General features: G+C 37.1%; 1 protein-coding gene, 1 long non-coding RNA gene and 2 pseudogenes across 2 annotated transcripts in view; 1 reads left to right on the top strand and 3 right to left on the bottom strand.

Moving 5' to 3' along the window:
* Positions 1-18,106, top strand: part of LOC148212352 (uncharacterized) — a 31,192-nt gene extending 13,086 nt beyond the window's left edge. The window contains exons 2-3 of the long non-coding RNA XR_015789618.1: positions 15,059-17,072; positions 17,160-18,106. This is a non-coding gene — a long non-coding RNA (uncharacterized LOC148212352). The remainder of the gene's footprint in view (positions 1-15,058; positions 17,073-17,159) is intronic.
* Positions 187-1,964, bottom strand: LOC148212355 (uncharacterized; annotated as a pseudogene).
* On the bottom strand, positions 5,138-7,740 carry LOC148212354 (uncharacterized; annotated as a pseudogene).
* LOC148212353 (uncharacterized) lies at positions 12,601-13,600 on the bottom strand. Its single transcript, XM_088121413.1, has one exon. It carries the CDS (start codon positions 13,335-13,337, stop codon positions 12,924-12,926), a length of 414 nt encoding a protein of 137 aa, XP_087977539.1. The 5' UTR covers positions 13,338-13,600; the 3' UTR covers positions 12,601-12,923.
* Positions 18,107-20,255: the final 2,149 nt, after the last annotated feature.

Here is a 20,255-nt window from a genome sequence, read left to right as displayed (position 1 = left end):
AGTCAGCTCCTTTAAATGAACTTAGAATTCATTTAATGCAACGCCTCCCTTAAGCTCTACTTGGAAGATGTTGAGTTGAAAAGTTTCATCTCTCTTTTTGATCACTACTCGAGCTCACCATGTGTTGAACATGATAAAGTAAAGCTTGTTGAAGCTTTTTGGCTCTTGATCTCGTTATGGGTCCTTGAGGCATGACAGTGGAGCTTCCTTGGTTCACATCTAAGAAGCATGGACACGGACACGACACGACACGACATGGACACGACGATACGCTCGGACACGTTGGGGACAAGTTATTTTATTTTATTTATTTATTAGATAATATATGAATATGAATTGATTATAGTAATAGTTTTGCATCAATTAACCACACAAATTGAACAAAAACAAATCAAAATATACTTAACATCACAAAATCCATTATCCAACCTACATTACACTTCAAATTTAAAAACAAGTAAAATCAGTCTTTTATATAAGAAAAAAACTAAAACTTTCTTCATCTTATCTCAAACTTTCACAATGTCTTCGTCTTGATCACCACTAGGTCCACTATCATCACCATCACCATCATCGATAAAAACCACAACCTCTAAATCAGGTTCATCCAACGATAAATTAGCTATTTCAAGCATGCCAACATCCTCAAAAGAATTAAAAGAATCTACAGCAATGTCCCATAACTTTGTCTCTCCACATAAATATTCTGGAGTTCTTGATAAAAGAAGCATATTACTATGGATGAATACCAAATCATCTGCATGTTGTGGCATCATCTTGTTCTGTCTAACAGAGTTAATAAATGAGTATGTGCTCCAATTTCTCTCAGAACCTGAAGATGATGAAGGTTGCACTAGTAGCTTGAAAGCAATTGATTGAAGGATAGGTGCATAGCCACCATGGATGGTCCACCAATCTTTAGCATTCGTAAGATATCTATCAGCCACATCACAGAGTCACAATCAGAAAAATCGTTTGACCTCGTTGAAAAACTAGCATATTCCAAGTTCACTTTTGCACGGTCTTCTGCTTTAAAAAACTTCTTTAGACACTTCATCCTCTCATGAGTTACTTCAATATCTTTATGTGGAGGTACTCGATTAGGATCTTCTCTAAGTCATGACTCACTATAATACCTAAATATGAGTTTCGAAAATTTTGAACTATTAGATAAAAATCACAATGTAGATAAAATGAGAATAGACAAATAGATGCAACAATGAAAAGGTACCTCAGATTCAAAGAATGTGCCAGACAATGGAGTGGTGTATTATTCATGTTCCAACGATCAACAAGAATATCATACACTACATCATAAAAAGGGGACACTTCATCTCAATGTTTTCCTTCGTGTCTATAAATTGCCGTCTTCACCTTTTGAATCATACTATCCCACATGTCATACACCAAATGAAGACTAGGGGCATCTGTATCACAAATTCGGATCATGTCATATATTGGTGAAGTGAAGGAAAGGATATAATCAATTTTGTCCCACCACACATCATCCAACACCAACTCTTCTACAATCTCACTTTTTCCACGTCGTCCTCTCTATGAAATGTTCATTTGTCACTAATAACCATTGCTTATAGACCACCTTTAATGAGTTTAAAACTCTTAAGCATAATAATGGCTGATGCAAAGCGTGTTTCTGCCACAAAGCAATTTCAAAGATACAAACTCATTAAATGTTGCAAGTCTCATCGAATGATTCATAATGAAGTTCTTGACCCACCATTACATAACCAACAATTGTAGCTATCCAACTACATTCTTCATATGCTGTCTGATTGTCTTCAATATTTTTTGGTGCACATACATTCTTCAATGCCAGATTGAGGGTATGAACTACACATGGTGTCCATATAATTGTGGGGGATTGTGCTTCAATAATCTGCCCCACAGCCTTGCAATCTAGGAAGCACAGACACTCCATTTTAGGTGGAGTCGGACGCGTATCGGACACCAATACATCCGGATATGTGTCCGACACGTCATTTGGCATGTCCATTTTTTTTTTAAATTACATACACGCGCGGGGAGACATGGGACACAACCCAACATCCTTGGGCCTAAATTTTTTTGAATAAAAAAGTTGAAAAAAGAAAAAGAAAACTTAAAAAAAACACAAAACCCTTGTTCTCTTTTTCGATTCACGTCTGATCTCCTTCTGCGTTCCACACCAAATCAACAAAACCCTATCGTCGACCCCCGCTGCCACCAACACCGTCGACCCTCGCCGCCACCATCACCGGCGACCATCGCCGCCGCCATCTTCGGCTACCTCTGTCTTCATCTCCGACCACCTCTGCAATCTAGGTTCATTTTTTTTTTGTTTATTTCTTTTTGTTTTGTTGATTTTTTTTAATTAATGGTTAGTAGTTAGTTATTTAGTCAAAAGCTGAAGCTTTTTTTAGGTTTTTTGTTTTAATATTAGATGACATCTGCTACCTCTAGCAATAATCGTCAAACCCAATCAACTCCAACCGAGCCATCAATTTCTAATTCTAATATTGAGGATGATTCAGAGCCACTTTGACACTATGTGACAAAGCATCAAAAATTGAATGAAGGAGGCAGAAATATTTCATGGCAATGTAACTTTTGCCATGTTATAAAGAAGAGTTCTTTTACAAGGGTTAGGGCTCATTTATTGAAGATAAGTGGCCAAGGTATTGGAATTTGTCCTAGAGTTACACCAAAAGATAGTGCCGGTATCAAAAATTAGAATACGAGGCAAAGAGTCGTGCCACTCAAAAGACTCTGAAAAACATTCCTTTACCACCTTCAAGCATAACCATTGGTGGAGTTAGTGTGAGAAATGACCTTACTCAAGTTCTTTTGAGTCAAAGAAAAGGAAGCGTGCTTCAAGTGCATTAGAAAAGTCATTTAACATGGCATCAAGGGACCAATTACACGCACTAATTGCTCGGATGTTTTATTCTTCGGGTTGCCTTTTAATCTAGCAAGAAATCCACATTTCATAGGTGCATTTTCTTATGCCGCAAATACTTTATTGTCGAGATATTTGCCACCTGAATATAATTTGTTGAGGACAATTCTTCTTCAGAAAGAAAAAGTATATTGATAGATTATTGCAGCCTATTAAAGACACATGGTGTGAGAAGGATGTAAGTATCGTGAGTGACGGCCGGAGTGATTCTCAAAGAAGACCTTGGATAAATTTTATGGCAATTTTAGATGGTAAGCCAGTGTTTCTAAGAGCAGTTGACTGCTCAAGTGAGATAAAAGATAAATACTTTATTGCCAATTTGTTGAAGGAAGTAATTACTGAAGTTGGACCTCAAAATGTAGTCAAAGTAATCATGATAATACTGCTAATTGTAAGGCTATAAGGCAGATTATTGAAGCACAATTCCTGACAATTATATGGACACCATGTGTAGTTCATACTCTCAATCTGGCATTGAAGAATATATGTGTACCAAAAAAATGTTGAAGACAATCAGGTAGTATATGAAGAATGTAGTTGGATAGCTACAACTGTTGGATGTAATGGTGGTCAAGAACTTCATTATGAATCATTCGATGAGACTTGCAATGTTTAATGAGTTTCTATCTTTGAAATTGCTTTTTGTGGTCGAAACACGCTTTGCATCAACAATGGATAGGAATGGCTTTAAGGGTAGTTAGGGATATTAGTAGGGTATTGAGAGTACCTTAGTAATTAGATATAGAAAGTTGTTAGGGAGAGTATTATAAATAGAGTGAGGGTGTAAGAATGAAGGTATCCAATTAGTGAGTATGGTTTTGGCTTGAGTAAGAATACTCAAGAGAGTGGAGGGTCCAAGTACCTCGAATTACTTGGTAGTTATTGTAGTTCTTATATCTTTGTTATATTTCAATATATTTCTTCTTCGGGTTCTATTAGTTGATAGAACTCGAAATATATTGAAAGATAAAAGATAAACGAATTACAATAGCTACCAAGTATTAGAGGTACTTGGACCCTCCCTCTTGAGATATCACTCAAGCCAAAACCATACTCATTAATTGGATACCTTCATTCTTACACCCTCACTCTATTTATAATACTCCCCCTAACAACTTTCTATGTCTAATTACTAAGGTACCCTCAATACCCTACTAATATCCCTAATTACCCTTCAAGCCATTCCTATCACATTATTATGCTTAAGAGGTTTAAACTCATTAAAGGAGGTCGGCAAGCAATGGTTATTAGTGACAAATGGACATGTTATAGAGATGATGACGTGGGTAAAGCGAGATATGTAAAAGAGTTGGTGTTGGATGATATGTGGTAGGACAAAATTGATTGTATCCTTTCCTTCACTTCAACAATATATGACACGATCTGAATTTGTGAAACAGATCGACCTAGTTTTCATTTGGTGTATGACATGTGGGATAGTATGATTGAAAAGGTGAAGACGAAACTTTATAGACACGAAGGAAAACGTAGAGATAAAGTGTCCTATTTTTATGATGTAGTGTATAATATTCTTGTCGATCGTTGGAACAAGAATAATACACCATTCCATTGTCTGGCACATTGTTTGAATCCGAGGTATATTTTCATTGTTACATCTTTCTGTCTATTCTCATTTTATCTATATTGTGATTTCTATCTAAGAGTTCAAAATTTTCGAAATTTATATTTAGGTACTATAGTGAGCCATGGCGTAGAGAGGATCCTAATCGAGTACATCCACATAAAGATATTGAAGTGATTCGTGAAAGGATTAAGTGTCTGAAATTTTTTTAATGCCGAAGCCCATGCAAAAGTGAACTTGGAAATTGCTAGTATTTCAAAGAGGTCAAACGATTTTTCTGATTGTGACTCTGTGGTTGATAGATATCTTATGAATGCTAAAAATTGGTGGGCCATCCATGGTGTCTATGCACCTATCCTTCAATCAATTGCTTTTAAGCTACTAGTGCAACCTTCATCATCCTTATGTTGTGAGAGAAATTGGAGCACGTACTCATTTATTGACTCTGTTAGATGGAACAAGATGATGCCACAACGTGCAGTGATTTGATATTCATCCATAGTAATCTTGAAGAAGAATTCCAGAATATTTACGTGGAGAGACAAAGTTATGGGACATTGCTGCAGATTTTTTTGATTCTTTTGAGGACGTTGACATGCTTGAAATAGCTAATTTATCGTTGGATGAACCTGATTTAGAGGCTGTGGTTTTTACCGATGATGGTGATGGTAGTGGACCTAGTAGTGATCGAGATGAAGACATTGTGGAAGTTTGAGATGAGATGATGAAAGTTTTAGTTTTTTTTTGGTATGAAAGATCGATTTTACTTCTTTTGAAATATAAAGTGTAATGTAGGTTGGATATTAGATTTTGTGATGTTAAGTATATTTTGATTTGTTTTTGTTCAATTTATGTGGTTAATTTATGCAAAAGTATTACTATAATCAATTCATATGCATATATTATCTTAAAAAAACTCCAACGTGTCTGTGTCCTATGTTTTTAGAAATTGGCGTATCGTCGTGTCCAGCCATCACTCACGATACTTACGCCCTTCTTACACCATGTGTCTTTAATAGGCTGCAATAATCTCTCAATATTTGCCTTATCTTTCTGAAGAAGAGTTGTCCTCAACAAATTATATCCAGGTGGCAAATATCTCGACAATAAAGTATTTGCAGCATAAGAAAATGCACCTATGAAGTGTGGATTTCTTGCTAGATGAAAAGGCAACCCCGAAGAATAAAACATCCGAGCAATTAGTGCATGTAATTGGTCCCTTGATGCCATGTTAAATGACTTTTCTAATGTACTTGAAGCACCCTTCCTTTTGTTTGGCTTGAGTAGGAGCATTTCTCATACTAACTCCACCAATGGTTATGCTTGAAGGTGGTAAAGGAATGTTTTTCGGAGTCTTTTGAGTGGCACGACTCTTTGCCTCGTCTTCGGCGATATCTTTTGGTGTAACTTTAGGACAAATTCCAATACCTTAGCCACTTATCTCCAATAAATGAGCCCTAACCCTTGGATAAGAACTCTCATGACAAAAGTTACATTGCCATGAAATATTTCTGCCTCTTTCATTTAATTTTTGATGCTTTGTTACATAGTGCCAAAGTGGCTTTGAATCATCCTCAATATTAGAATTAGAAATTGATGGCTCGGTTGGAGTTGATTGGGTAGAAAAAAACTTCAGCTTTTGACTAAATAACTAACTACTAACCATTAATTAAAAAAAAAAGTAAAACAAAAAAAGAAACAAAACAAATGAACCTAGATGGCGGGTGAAGTGGTTGGAGATGGTGGCGGAGGTGGCCGGAGATGAAGGCAGAGGTGGCCGGAGATGGCGGCGGCGATGGTTGCCGGTGAGGGTGGCAAGGGGTACGGTGTTGGTGGCAGTGAGGGTTGACGATAAGATTTTGTTAATTTGGTGTGGAAGGCAGAAGGAGAGCAGACGTGAATCGAAGAAGAGAACAAGGGTTTTTGTGTTTTTTTGTTTCCTTTTTCTTTTTTCATTTTTTTTATTCAAAGAAATTTGGGCCCAGGCCTGTTGGGCTGTGTCCCGTGTCTCTCCCCACGTGTCTGCATGTGTCTAGGGCGTGTCTGTACATAAAAAAAAAATATTGGACACGCCAAATGGCGTGTTGGACATGTGTTCGGAGCGTGTCCGGACGTATTGGTGTCTGATACGCATCTGATATGGACACTCCACCTGTAATGGAGTGTTCATGCTTCCTAGGTTCACATAATATATCCTTTGAAAACACTTATGATAAGGTTGATGAGTATGTTAACAAGAAGTTGGAATGCTTAATTTGAAGATAGACTTTGAAAAGGCTTATGATATTGACTGTTTTTGGATGCAGGCTCAAAAAGAGTTTGGTATTTGGTGCGGGCATGGGATTATGGGCTCACTATTCTCTCTAGATAAATGACAGGTTGAGACTTGAGAGGCAAACTTTTAGCTTTGGGATATAACGCAAGGGATTCACTTTCCCATTCTTCTTTACTCTTGTTGTTGTATACTCATTTAGTCATTTCATTGAGGTTTGTAGAAGAAAGAGCATTATTGAAGGTTTCTTAGTTGGGAAGAACAAAGTTCATATAACTCGTATTCAATATGCTGAAAATACCCCTTTGAAAAATTGGTGGAAATTCTTTAAGTTTTATGAACAAGCTTTGGGTCTAAGCATTAATCTTCAAAAATGAGCCTTGATAGGCATGAATGTTAGAAAAGACATGGTCAAAGATTTGCAGCTATCTTCCGTTGTAGCACTGATTCCTTTCCTTTTTCCAGCCTTAAGAGTATTGCTCTAAGAAGGACGGACACCAGACACGAATATCACATAATACGGACACGATGACACATCATTTCTCAAAAATCTAGGACATAGGCACAACAAGGATGTGTTAGAGCATTAGAGTGTCTAATGCATGTCCTAGATTTTTTTGTTGGAGTGTTCGAGTGTGTGGCATGTGTTAGACGCAGATAAGTTACCGAAACTTAAGTGTCTATGCTTCTTAGGTACTGCTTGTGTAAGCCTTCTACTCTTTCCTTTTGGGTTCTGGTTGTCAACAGGATTCAAGGAAACTTAGCAAAATGGAGATGGTTTCCTATTTCCAAAGGAGGGAAATTAATCTTAGAGAAATATGTTCTTTCAATTTTGTCTACCTCTCCATCTTTCACATTCTGGCAATGACTACTGATACCTTGGGGGAAATGGTTAGAGATTTTATTTGGGATGGAGCTGGTGGGAGCCATCTAGTTAACTGGAAAAAGGTTACTAATCCCTCAATCCATGGGAGGTCTTAGTATCTGTGAGTTTAGAAAGAATAACAAAGGCCTTTTTGTTGAAACTCAAGCGGGCAAAGCTCTATGGAAAACTGTGATCAACAAGTATGGGATGGAGGCTTTCTTTTGGCTTTCTCGGGTATGGATGGTGGAAGGGTCTTGTAGCCCTTGGAAAAATACTTATAAAACTAGATTGTGTTTCAACCCCTTGCGTTGTTGTTCCTCCCCATTTATTATAATTTCCACTTGTTGGGTCTTGATGTTGTTTTCCAAGCCCACAAGTGACGGGGAGTATTAGAATCCATATAAATGAATTAAATTTACCTAACCCATCAGCTTAAGAATGAACAAACCACCATTCAACTCAAAAGCTTAAGCTGATGGGTTGGGTAAATTTAATTCATTTATATGGATTCTAATATAGATGTTCTTGGAGAAGAATGTTAAGTTCAAGTTGGAAATGGCCACAAAATCAGGCTGCAGGAAGATTTGTGGATATCCTCGCAAGGCCTATGTACGTCTTTACTATATCTTTATTTCATTGCTAACTCTAAATTCTTTTCAGTGAAGAGTTGTTGGGTGGAAGATTTTATTCTTTTTGATTTTTTTCCTGAAGGGTGGAAGATTTTATTTTTTTTGATTTTTTTCTTGGTTAAATCTGCCATCAAAGTGTCTTGTGTTCTGATGTCTTTCTGGATTTTGGCTTGAGCAAAATTATTTGGGAGGGGCGAAGCTCCAAAAAAATCCAAATTCTTTATATGGTCCTTGGCTCATGGAAGTAATAACATGATGAACAGAGTTCAAAGACAAAACCCTCAACTTGTCTTTTCTCCACAAGTCTGCTTGATGTGTAATAGATGTCCTTGATATAGAAAGATCTAAACTGGATGCCTCGAGAAGAGAATTTTGAAAGACGGGTGCAAAGGAGCAGTGGACAAAAATATGGTCTTGGGAATCACTTTCCTGTTTGCAAAGAGGACAACAATTAGGAGAAAGTGCCAACATGGGTCATCTTTTCTAGATGTTGTCACAGGTGTCCATGAGCACCTCCCAGGAGAAAAATCTTTTATCTTGGGAAATTTACCTTTCCATAAACTTGGGAAGAGATCACAATGGGATAAAGGCAGTGTTTTCAAGGCGCGCCCAGGTGCTCGCCTAAGGCGAGGGCGAGGCATTTTGGCCTGGGCGCGCCTTGAACGGCGCTGAGGCGAGAGCCTTCAATCGGGCGCTCGCCTTTGTGTGCCTTGTTGCGCCTTGGCGCCATTGTCATAAGGTGAGGCGAGCGCCTCTTAGAAGCAAGGCGACTCTTTTTTTTTTTTTTTTGTTATAGTGTTAAAAACTCATGAAAGAACCCCTAAAAAGATGAAAACCCACACCCAAAGATTCAAATACCCACACCCGAAAACCTTCCTCCTTCGCCACTACTGCTTCATCCTTCACTGCCACCACCGCCACTGTCTTTGCCTGGTCATTGTACGATTATGAAGTCATCTCCTTCTTTGTAGACAACCAAAAGATCTAGTCTCACTCACCTATGAACGGGTTGTGCTCGGGAAAGAAGTAGAAGAAGAACTGAAGATGAAGAATCGAAAAAGAGGAAGAAGTAGAAGAAGAATAAAAAGTAGAATTAAAGAGATTTTGGTATTTGAGGTTTGGTGGAGTCTTTTCCTATTCCCTTTTAGGTTTTAGAGGCACTAATTGCATGCAATTACTTTGCCATCTTGCAGGCAAGAGTGAAATAAATTATTTTATTTAAGTTAATTTATGATTTAAGTTTTATTTAATTTTAGTATTCTATTTAACCACTAATTTTATTAATATCTTATTAAATTAAAATTTTTTATTTTACTTAATTATTTAAGTTAAAATTTATTTGTACATTAAATAGATTTATAAATATTTTTATTTTTAATACATAAAATTGCTATATATAATATTTATTTATTATTTTATTAAGTGCGCCTCACTTCACTCAGGCGACGCCTTTTTGTCGCCTCTCGCCTTAAGGCGATAACAAGGCTCGTTGCCTTGAGGTGCGCCTTGCGCCTTGAAAACACTGGATAAAGGTCCAGATAGCCCAAGTTTTGATGGAGAAATGTACAATTGATGCATCTAGAAGGGTCCAAGAGCCAATGCCATGACTCCTGTACGGGGGAGGAAAGGAGCCTTTAGTTCTTGCTCACCAGGGAGAGTGAATCCTGAAGTTCTTGGTTTTAGCCTTGAAATAAAATAGTCATACTATGATGTTACGGCTACTGTTCACTTTATAAGAGACTCTGGAAGTGATGGGGTTTCGCTTTCTAAATGTCTTTTCAAGGACCCTTCTAAGAGTTGATGTACCGGTCATTCAGCCAACAATCAAAAAGATGTTGCCCAAACTGAAGTCTCCCGAGGATGTAGGGCAGGAGACTTTGTTCCATGTTACTAAGTAAGGTCTCTCAAATGAGTCACAAAAAACCTTCTCAAGACATTGTAAGTGGGAGGGCTAAATGACAGGCATGAATAAGGGTATGTCTTCCCCTCTAGAGAAGGAGCCTTTTCCATCCTTGGAGCTTCTTTTGGACTTTGGTGACAAATTGATACACAATCAGTTTATTTATCTAGTGAAGTGAAGATACAATGTTCCTTTAGACATTAAAAAGGTCTATAAACTCAGAATTTCTACACAATTCACACACTTTTGGTTACTAAATACATCCAACACATAAAACCAATCCATTTATGGTTTCGGTTTCAAAATCGTTTTGTAATTATTATTAGTTAGGTTTTATTCTTTTGGATTGGAGCATGTTTGTTAGGTTGGACTCCTTTTGAGAGCTGGTTTTTTGTATGTCCTTGTATTTCCTTCCATTTTTCTCAATGAAATTATAGTTTCTCATATATATATATTTTAAAACTAACTGCAACTCATGGATAAGATTTTTACAAACCACCAATTAAGCCTCTCCCATAACTACCCAAGCTACTAATTGCTCGCATCCTTTCTATCATTTACGATTCTTACGTCTAACATAGGTGTGATGGACTTGAGGCCTATCACTACCCTTGCCACTAGATTGACCTTGTCCTCATGATCGAAAGATGGAAATTGATGTGCAACGGAAGTTCCCAAGCAGCATCCTCTTTGCTTTGCCCTTCCCATTGAATTAAAACCTGTTGGGTTTTGCTCTAGCGATTCAGCTGCTGGAAGGACACTCAATAAAGATGAAGGTTGCCATCTTCCCTCTGAAACACATGCTGAGGCTGCAGTGGAATGGTAGATGGGACCAAATCTGGTCCAGTAGCTCTCTTCAGTTGAGAAATATGAAATACAGGATGTATTTTGTATGTTTCGACAACTGGAGTTTGTACGCAACCTTCCCAATAAGCTCCAAAATTTGGTATCACAAAATTTAGGAGCCAGATTAGAATTATGTTGAGTGGTGGCCATCTTCTGTAAAAGGAAGGTTGAAGCCGAAGGTAAGCCATGTCACCAACTGCATAACTCCATCTTTCTCTTTCTCCTTCACTTCTCGGCATTATTTTTCATAATTTTTTGGGCATGAAGGAGTTTTTCTTTTCAACAAATGTGGGGATGACGAGTTGAACCTCCTACCTCTAGAGAACAAGCAAGATGTCTAAACTTTTGAGCTATGTTCATGTGGGCGGGCATGAAGGAATTTAATTTGAAGATCATCAGGCATATCTGTAATGAAGTAAACGGTCTACCGGTGGCTCTTAGATGCCAACTGAAATAGTGGTGGATGAAGTAGCATAATGAATCAAAGGTTGGGTGGTCTGCCTATAATAGTCAAATTATGTAACCAATTTATATATGTACAGATAGAGAATATATAAGTGTTCCTTCAAACATTCGAGAAGCATCCTCTCTTGGAATTTCTACATATTTCATACACTTTTTTCCTTTTGTTCGGTGACTAAATATATCCAACATTTGCTTCATTGTTAGTAAATTGGAGAGCTTTTTTTGTAACCCCTCTCATGGGTTCTCTCCCTTTTATAATCTATATCATCAATGAAATTGCTTCTAAAAAAATAATAATAATAATAACTTACTAACGGCTACTAATGGATAAGATTAGTACAGACCGGCAACTAAGTCTCTTTCACAACTACCACCCTTCAGAATATTTCAGATCAATGAGAGAACCCTTATTTCTTAATATCATTCATAAGATTCTGTGCCAGTCGAACAATGTTGGGTACCAGATGGTCGGATCCTCGGAACAGGCTCTTAGTTTCATGCATGTTAAGATATATCGAGTAATTTCTTCATTTTCATCTGTGTTGGACATCTCAGTTTGTGAGACAGAAAAGTAATAGGATTATAAATGTTGTACTTCATATTTTTAGTTACTCTTGATATCCTTCAACCATTTAATTGACCATTAAAATATTTACAATCTCCAACTTTGAGCCTCTTGAAAGCTGAATGGATCCTAGTCTTCTATGTGAGATCAAACATTTTTTGTGCAATGCTAATGGTTACCTGTTTCATTTGTCATTATGATCCAATTGGCACTGATCTGGTAATATTGCAGGACTTTAATTATTTATATTTGTAGACTTTTGTTCTATGGAACCATGTGCATTATATGTGTTCTCGAAGTGAAACTTTTTCTCATTTAACGGTCATTTTCTTTTTTGTCTGGCCCGAGTTTTCAAATTCATTATATTGAGGTTAGAACTTTTGTTGTCACTTCTTTGTTGCAAACATGAAACATTTAGTGCGGTAATGGTACATATTTTGTATTTACTATTTCCTCATTTTTTGGCATAATTGATTGGATGTACTTCAGTTTCTGGAAGGTCTCATTCAAATGTGGTGAGTTTAATTTTTTTTTTTTTTTTTTTGGGACGTGCGTTCATGTCTGCCTTATTGGAAGAATCAGAGCTAGAAATTTTCAAGGAGAAAAAAATTTATAAACTCAATTTTTACATATCGGGGTCGGGGGATGAAGAAGAAAAGTTTAGGGAGCACTAATTAGATGATGGCTCTAGAATAGCCTCCTACTTATAAAACATGTATAGCCATAGCCTCCACCAAACATGGAGAAATAAAGAACAAAGAGATGAGAAACTAAAGAGAGGAAGAGAAGTGACAAAGTGTTTGTCTAATCTCATAAACATGTTGGCATTGAGTAGTGAGCATGTCAAGCGCCTGGTTGTGCAGAAATTGCTCGGTTTGCGTTGGCTTGGCGGATTCGTAACACATAGTAGACCCCCATTGCCAAAAACACAGCAAACGTGATGCCAAACACAATCCCCAGAATCCCACCAGCCTCAAGTCGGTGCTTGCCTTTTTGGACTGTTGTGGAGTATTTGCTTTCTTGTGCAGGAGTAGATTTCACTTGGGCTGCAAGGGGTAGGGGGGAGCATTTGGATGCAGCACATGGGTCTTTGGCATTAGAATCCTGGGTGCTTGGATGAAAGAAATCATATGCCATTGGAGAGAACGCGACTGGGCTCTCGTATACCAACCCATGAGGGGCTCTGCCTTCTGCTTGGGCAACATAAAGAAACGTCAAGGAAGAGAGACAGAACAGGAAAGTAAGCATTCGAGCCATATTTGTCGATTTGCCTCGACCGAGAGTCGAGAGCCTTGAAGCAGAAGCAGTGGAAAATTGTGATTATAGTTCTTTTGTGGTGCTTTTGGAATACATTTATAGTGTCTTTAGAAGTGGTTGTTGCTCTTGGACTTGAAATTTTGGTGGTGAAGAAAAAAAAGAGGTGGCAAAAGTAGGGACACAATCATAAGAATTGCATTCTCTCCAAGTGAATTTACAGAACTACCCTTCCAAAGGTCAGCAAAATGACATGCTTGGTGGAGAAGCTACGGTTCTAAAAATGTCCAATTATGTTCTATACTTGAGTGCTAGCCTATAGACAGTTCGATTTTATCTAATCCCAATCAAATATATATATATTTTGATTACACGTTAATCAATCTCATTGATTTCAATTCCTCCTTTGTTGAAGCAGTACAAGCTTTTGTATCAATCAAAGTGAAGTCAAAGCCCCTCATTATTAGCTCACATGGGAAAAAACAAAAAAAAACATACATTTACAAGATCTGAGGAAGGGAATTTATTTTTTTGGGGTTGCTTAACTTGGCGGATCAGCAAAAGTTCATCATACTGCAACGGATGGACTATAATTGAGTTGGTTTTCAAGAGTGTTTTTCTTCTGGGTCATTCATTATTGTATCGTAGAGGGCCAAAGGCATGCAATTCTTGAAATAAATACTCTCCCTTCCTTCCTTATCTTGATTTCTACTTTCATGCTTTTGTTGTCATGGAATCTCTCCTTTTCTGTATTTAAAAGGTGCACCAGATCCCTGTTGGAGTTAGAGTCTCATTTGGGGCTTCACATGTCCCTTTATTAATCTTAAGTTGCTTTGTTTCATTTTTATTTTTTCTTAGATGCTATTTTAATGTTTGTTCGGTTGGTAAGAACTTGAGATCTCTTGGTCATACTAGCTTAGAGGTCCCACCTTCCGATGAGCCTAATACCAAAACTCTTACAGGTTCCTTTGGATATAGGAGAGCAAAGCTCTGATTCCTAGTTATAAAAAAAAAAGTTTATTATTTTTGGCTGTCTATTTGATCATTTTTATAGTAATTACAATTTTTTTTTTTAATATGAATGGAAAAATTAATGAAGTTTCTTACGAGGGAGTTGCCGGAAAGACATCCCTTGTTGGAAAAGCGAAACCAATTCAATGGAATGTTTAGCCCTATGTTACATTTTTTTTTCCCTTTTATTTGATACTGGGTTTGATTTTTAGCCCTTCAAGATAATAAAAAAGACTACACGAAAATTTTGAAAAATGAAGGAGAGCTACAAAATAAACTCGATAAGAAGAATCACCATATCCTTGAGACCCATAAATGTTTAGAGAGATTAAAGTTTAAGGGTTTAAATTTCACTGGAGTCTAATATTTTCATTTATAAATATTTGAGTGTTTAATTTTTACAATTGAAAGTTTAAGGGTGTAATTGCAACAACCACCATAGTTTAGGGGTGGTTTTTGTGATTTGTCTATTTTGATTTCATGAAATAAACTTGAATCTTGTATAAGTGGTGAAATTAATACTTTCAATTAATTGAGATTTAAGATTTGTGGCTTGTTATAAAGTAGGAAGATACTATTTTTTTTCACTTTGTTAGATTCTTCTAGTCATGTTAGATATATTTTTTTTAAATTGAATTTTGGATATTTTGGTGCTAAATTTGTGTGCCATTATGTTTTATTTGGGGCCTAAATTCGAATATTTTCATGGTTAGAATATACATGGCTCCGTTGGGAGGTTCGTGGAGTTTGTTACGTCAGCTCCAAAAGGATAAGTTCCGTGCGGTGATAATAGAATAGATATTTTATTCATTAAAAGTCATAATTTGTATATTCCAATCACTTCCATCAAATCATGAAATTGAAAGAATTAAATAAAATTCTACTAAGAGGTTATAGTAACATCACACCAGTGACCATAGAGAAAAAATGGAAATCTTGTACAAATTTCATTATTAGGTATCATATTTGGTTTGACTGAATTTTTTTTTTATTAAATTGCAAATTTAGTCCTTATAGTTTGGGTATAGTTTCAATTTTGTCCCTAAAATTTTAAAAGTGTTAATTTAGTCGCTATTGTTTATCCACTTGAAAACTTCACATAGGCCAAATGACAAACTATAGGAACTAAATTGAAACTTTTAAAATTATAAGGATCAAATTAAAACCATGTCCAAAGCCATAGAGCCCAAATTTATAATTTGACATTTTTTTTAATACTTGAGTTATTGTTAGTTGTTATTTTTGTACTAATTTTTTGGTTTGATTTTTATTGTTAATATGATAACTTTAAATGAATACTAGTTAATATAACCACACAAGAAGAAGTATTATGAACTTCTCTACCCAAACGTTACAACTCTACCAAATCTAAGTTCATAGCTTAGATAAATAGGTAAAAAAGACAAATCAATTATGCTATTTCTTGTAGAGGCATATTCAAATAGATCAATTTCGGAATAGTTGTGTAGAGGTAATTTGATCATCTTTTTCTTTGACTACCTTCGTTGGAATATGAACCTTTCTTCGGCATCTTTCCCATCTTTTTTTTCCTTAGTGTTAGGAAAAATTTCTTATAATAATACTATTTATAGTGTGTCACGTCAACATTTTTTGAAAATGATGTGGGGTCTACCAACAAGAACCATTAAAAAATTATTTATAAATGAAAAATTGTGGTGTAAAGGAAGGGAGTATAAAAAATTTTCCAACAATGATGGTACAAGTCAGCATAACAAACACGGTATCAGAAATTGAGATCAAATAAGGCCTATGTTTAACATTAAACACCATCTTCAATTGATGTTTTCGCGTTAGAAAAGTAAACCAATTTAATGAGATCTTTAGCTCTATCTTAGCTTTTTGTATTTTTTTTCCCAATATATAATTTTTAACCTTTCAAGATATTCGAAAAATGAAGGAGAGCTACGAAATAAATAAGATAAGGATTGGAGAATTACCATATCCTTGAGACCCACAAATATTTAGAGAGATTAAAAGGGATTATTTATTTATTATGCTTGTATTTCACTCAAATCAATTTTAAATATGATATAGTTTTTATTTGATATTAATTTGTAACATGACAACAATGGAAACAATCTCCTTGTAATTTCAGCCTCGGTCATATGTCACGCTTTGAAGGTCCTTGCCTTCATGTTTACACCTCTTTTCCTCTGGATAGAACTCAAGTATGTGGACTTCATCTCAAGGTTTATGGTTTCATACCTCTTTTTTGTATCAAAATCTTCAATTACATATGGTTCCTCTTGGTTGTTAGCTATCATGGATTCTATCTCGAGGTTCATGGCTTCAACTTTTGGACTCACTCATGGTCAATTCTTATCAGCATAACTGTGGTTTGATATATCTATTAAGAAATTCTTTTCCATAAAATTAAAGTTTGTCTGCAAACCTTTTCCTTGAAATATAACTATAGAAAACATGTTTGCTATTAGGTGTTATGAAGGGAAAACTTGGCAGCTACGTGTCGAATAGCCAATGGGGTACGCCGACCTGTTGACTTCAGCAGGACCGTAGGGACGAGCCAGGTCAACCTTGCCTTGTCGTTATTACCATTAGCATGCGTAAAGGGCGGACTTGACTGAGCGTGGTTGCACCCATCACCAGTCTGGCACAACCGAAATTAAAGGGGAGAACCTCACCCTTCCTTACCAATCAATTCCAACTTCAATCACCTATAAGAGGTTTGGGTAATCCATTATCCAGGTATGTTAGAATCCCTTCTGAATATACTACACAATTCTCTGATCATTATTGACTCAGGCATCAAACTGCTACACCTATGTTTTGCAGGTCACCCGACTTACAGAATGGATAAGTATTATTGCTTGGATGGACATTTTTATGGACGAACATCTGGTGCTGCCTGTGGGAATGTGTTAACGAAATTGTAGTCCAATTCTTTGAGGAAGATGGCACAAAGCGATCCATAAAATAACAATGACCAGGATAGCTTGGCAAAAGAGCTAGCACTCGACGAAATACTAGAGCTACCACCCAAAACGACCCTAGGCGCTCACCCTTGGATCAAAGGGGGTCACGTGGGATCACAAGGAAGCCATTCAAAGGTAGATCAAATCAATCATGTGGAAGACGAGTTGGCAGAAATACGAGTAAAACTGGGCCAATGTAGAGTCGAGTTGCAAGTAGTAGCGCACTTGTGCGCAGAAATGACGGTGCTGACTCAACTAATGCGTAACATTCCACCATCACTACCAAGTGATAAGGAGAATCCGACTTCATGATCCTGAGCTGAGAGTTGCTGAACAGAAGATCCCTTGCTTTAGTAGGATCCAAGACGAGGAAAGCACTCGTGTCCGGCCACTGATCATGAAGAGACGTACAAATCGATTAGTGGCAGGACGAAATCCGATGGGTCCTTCAAAGGAACATTGCCAGCAAAGGGCCGCAATCGAAGATCTGCAGGCCTACCGACAACGAGATTTGTGCGATCAGTTGAACACAACAACGGTCTCTGGCTGACAGCCAATCGTAGATCTACGTCAAGTGTTGGACGAGTGGGTGTGGGTGCGGCTCCTCCCTACTAGGCAGTTCTCACAACTCAGGTGGCCGCGTGTTGCGTGTCCACAACTTATATGAAAACTGGTGCAAGTGTACACCAAAATAATCAGTTGTAGTATAAAACAAGGTCGTATACACAGGGACTAAGGCCATACTTTGAAATAGTAAAACAGAATACCCAAAAGAAAAATAAAAATAAGATTAATAAATTATAAATATTTTAATAGAAAATGATAAAGATAGTAAATGAGCAAGAACAAAAATGATAATATGATTATGTGCTGGAGCATTTGAAACAGAGAACAAACTAAAATGAGTTATGTGATGTGATGTATACCATCGAGGGGGAATCACTCTACTGCTCTCACTCACGGCTAACTATGCTCTAGCAAAATCAAATGTTGAATGCCCAAACAGACTTTGGTTTCTCTCGAGATACCCAAATATGTTCACTCCAACTCCCGCTGTGAAATGAACAACCAATATGAGCAGTTTATAGGCACTAAATAGTGAGCGTTATCCTTGAGTATGCACCATCCTATTTCAAAGAGAGGAATCGAACGCAAATAGAGGAAAACATGCATTAAAGAGACTTTTCCAAGCCTCAAATGAGCTTACAAATTAATAATGCTAACCAAGCAAAATCAGTAAGATGAAAGAATTGAAACAGCTCTATTAAATCAGCAATAAAAGCAACTAAAACACAGTTAATTGGAAGCTAGACCAAGTTCATCCCGCCCGAAGGTGGGGTTTAGTTCAAGTTAAAAGAAAATAAAACAGTGAGTAGAAGAAAAATGAAGTCTGTTGAGTAAAGAAGCTTCAGTAATGGTGGAAATTCCCCAGCTAAGTGATTGGGTAAGGAATGTTCTCTGAAATTGATGTAAAAAAATGACTATCTGTTTTGTCTCCCCTTTTGCGGCTAGGCATCTATTTCCATTTTGTATCATGCCTTTATTTTTTGGGCAACACTGGAAAGCTGCACGAACACGGTTAACAACTGGGACAACAAGTTACTGCACAATCACATATACTAGAGCATCTAGCAGGCTCGACAGGCTCCAGCATGGAAACTCTGTTTAGGCTCTAGCAGCACTTCAGCCGCCTTCATAGCTCCTAGCTCAAATGTTCTTAATTCTACAAATTACGCCAAAATAACAAGATAATCAGCTCAATTTCATTCAAATTGGGATACTGAGAATTCTAAATAGCTTAGGCGTCTATTTAGCTAAATGCTTCTCTTTTCTTGCTAATTACCTAAGGACTCTTACGTTTTCACACCAAAATTGCCCAATTTATCCCACAAAATACTCTCTTATAGAGAGTTGTCACACCTCCAAACTTATGAAAGTCCATGAAATGGTCCTACGGTCTTGAGCATTTGGAACATAACTGGCTTCAGCTCAAATTTATCAGCTTCAATAATAGAATTTGTAATTACTTGGTTGAAGTCATAGAATTTGGGGCCGTGTATGCTCGTATTTCCTGCTCTATATCATCTGCTAACAAAACAACGCTCAGAGGAGGTGTTAGGGCAACATCACCTAGTAGTCTCTTTGCTCCCAACTCGGGTTGAATTTGTGGATTTAGTGGATTCATCTCGACTTCTTCTCTACACTGTAATCTTTGCTTGACCCTTCTCCTTCTAAAAGTTCATTCAATCTCTAGGTCAAACTCAAATTCCAAAGTAAGGAAATCTTTCATTTACTATAAAAACCAATATGAGAGAGGTTAAGAGAGCTCTTTAAGCTCCATATTCTAAATAACTCAAATCGAACTAAAGAAAACTTCGTCGCCGGCAACAACGCCAAAAATTTGTTGCATATCCACAACTTCGTGAAAATCGATGTAAGTGTATACCAAAATAATCGATTGTAGTATAAAACAAAGTCGCATTCACAAGGATTAAGGCTATACTTATAGTTGCATTCAGAATTGTTCGACCTCCCCCTATAGGTTGTGGAGAGGTCATCCGAAGTCTTTAGCTCAAGCTCGAGCTCCGCAACCCGCTTTAGGGCTTCCTCTGCCCTAGAAACGAGGTCCTTACTTCTAATGACCTAGTTGACTCCACGCTTGCTACGGCTACCCAGCCTCCCCAGCTCCAAAATAATGATCACCACACTATAGCAACAAGACATGAGCGCCTACGAAAACAATGGATTGAGTCATGTGTGGGGGCAAAGTAAGTAAAGTAGGAAAAGATAAAACTTACGTTGGCTATTAGGTCTAGAGACTAACAAAGGTAACCACTCGATGAAGCCACCATGGAGGGTGACACTTGCCTCCGCACATCATTGACAACGATGCTCAATGTTGTGCATCATGGACAACACCTAATATATTTAGACGATGAGGGAGAACAACAAATTC

This window comes from Momordica charantia (assembly GCF_013281855.1).
Source record: "Momordica charantia cultivar OHB3-1 chromosome 3 unlocalized genomic scaffold, Mcharantia_2.0 BLBB01000003.1, whole genome shotgun sequence".
Taxonomy (NCBI): domain Eukaryota; kingdom Viridiplantae; phylum Streptophyta; class Magnoliopsida; order Cucurbitales; family Cucurbitaceae; genus Momordica; species Momordica charantia.
The sequence above is the reverse complement of the archived record's forward strand: the minus strand, read 5'-3'. Positions and strand labels throughout refer to the sequence as shown.

Excerpts from the sequence above, each read along its gene's own strand:
- LOC148212353 (XM_088121413.1), bottom strand. The coding sequence starts at position 13,337 with ATGGCTCGAATGCTTACTTTCCTGTTCTGTCTCTCTTCCTTGACGTTT.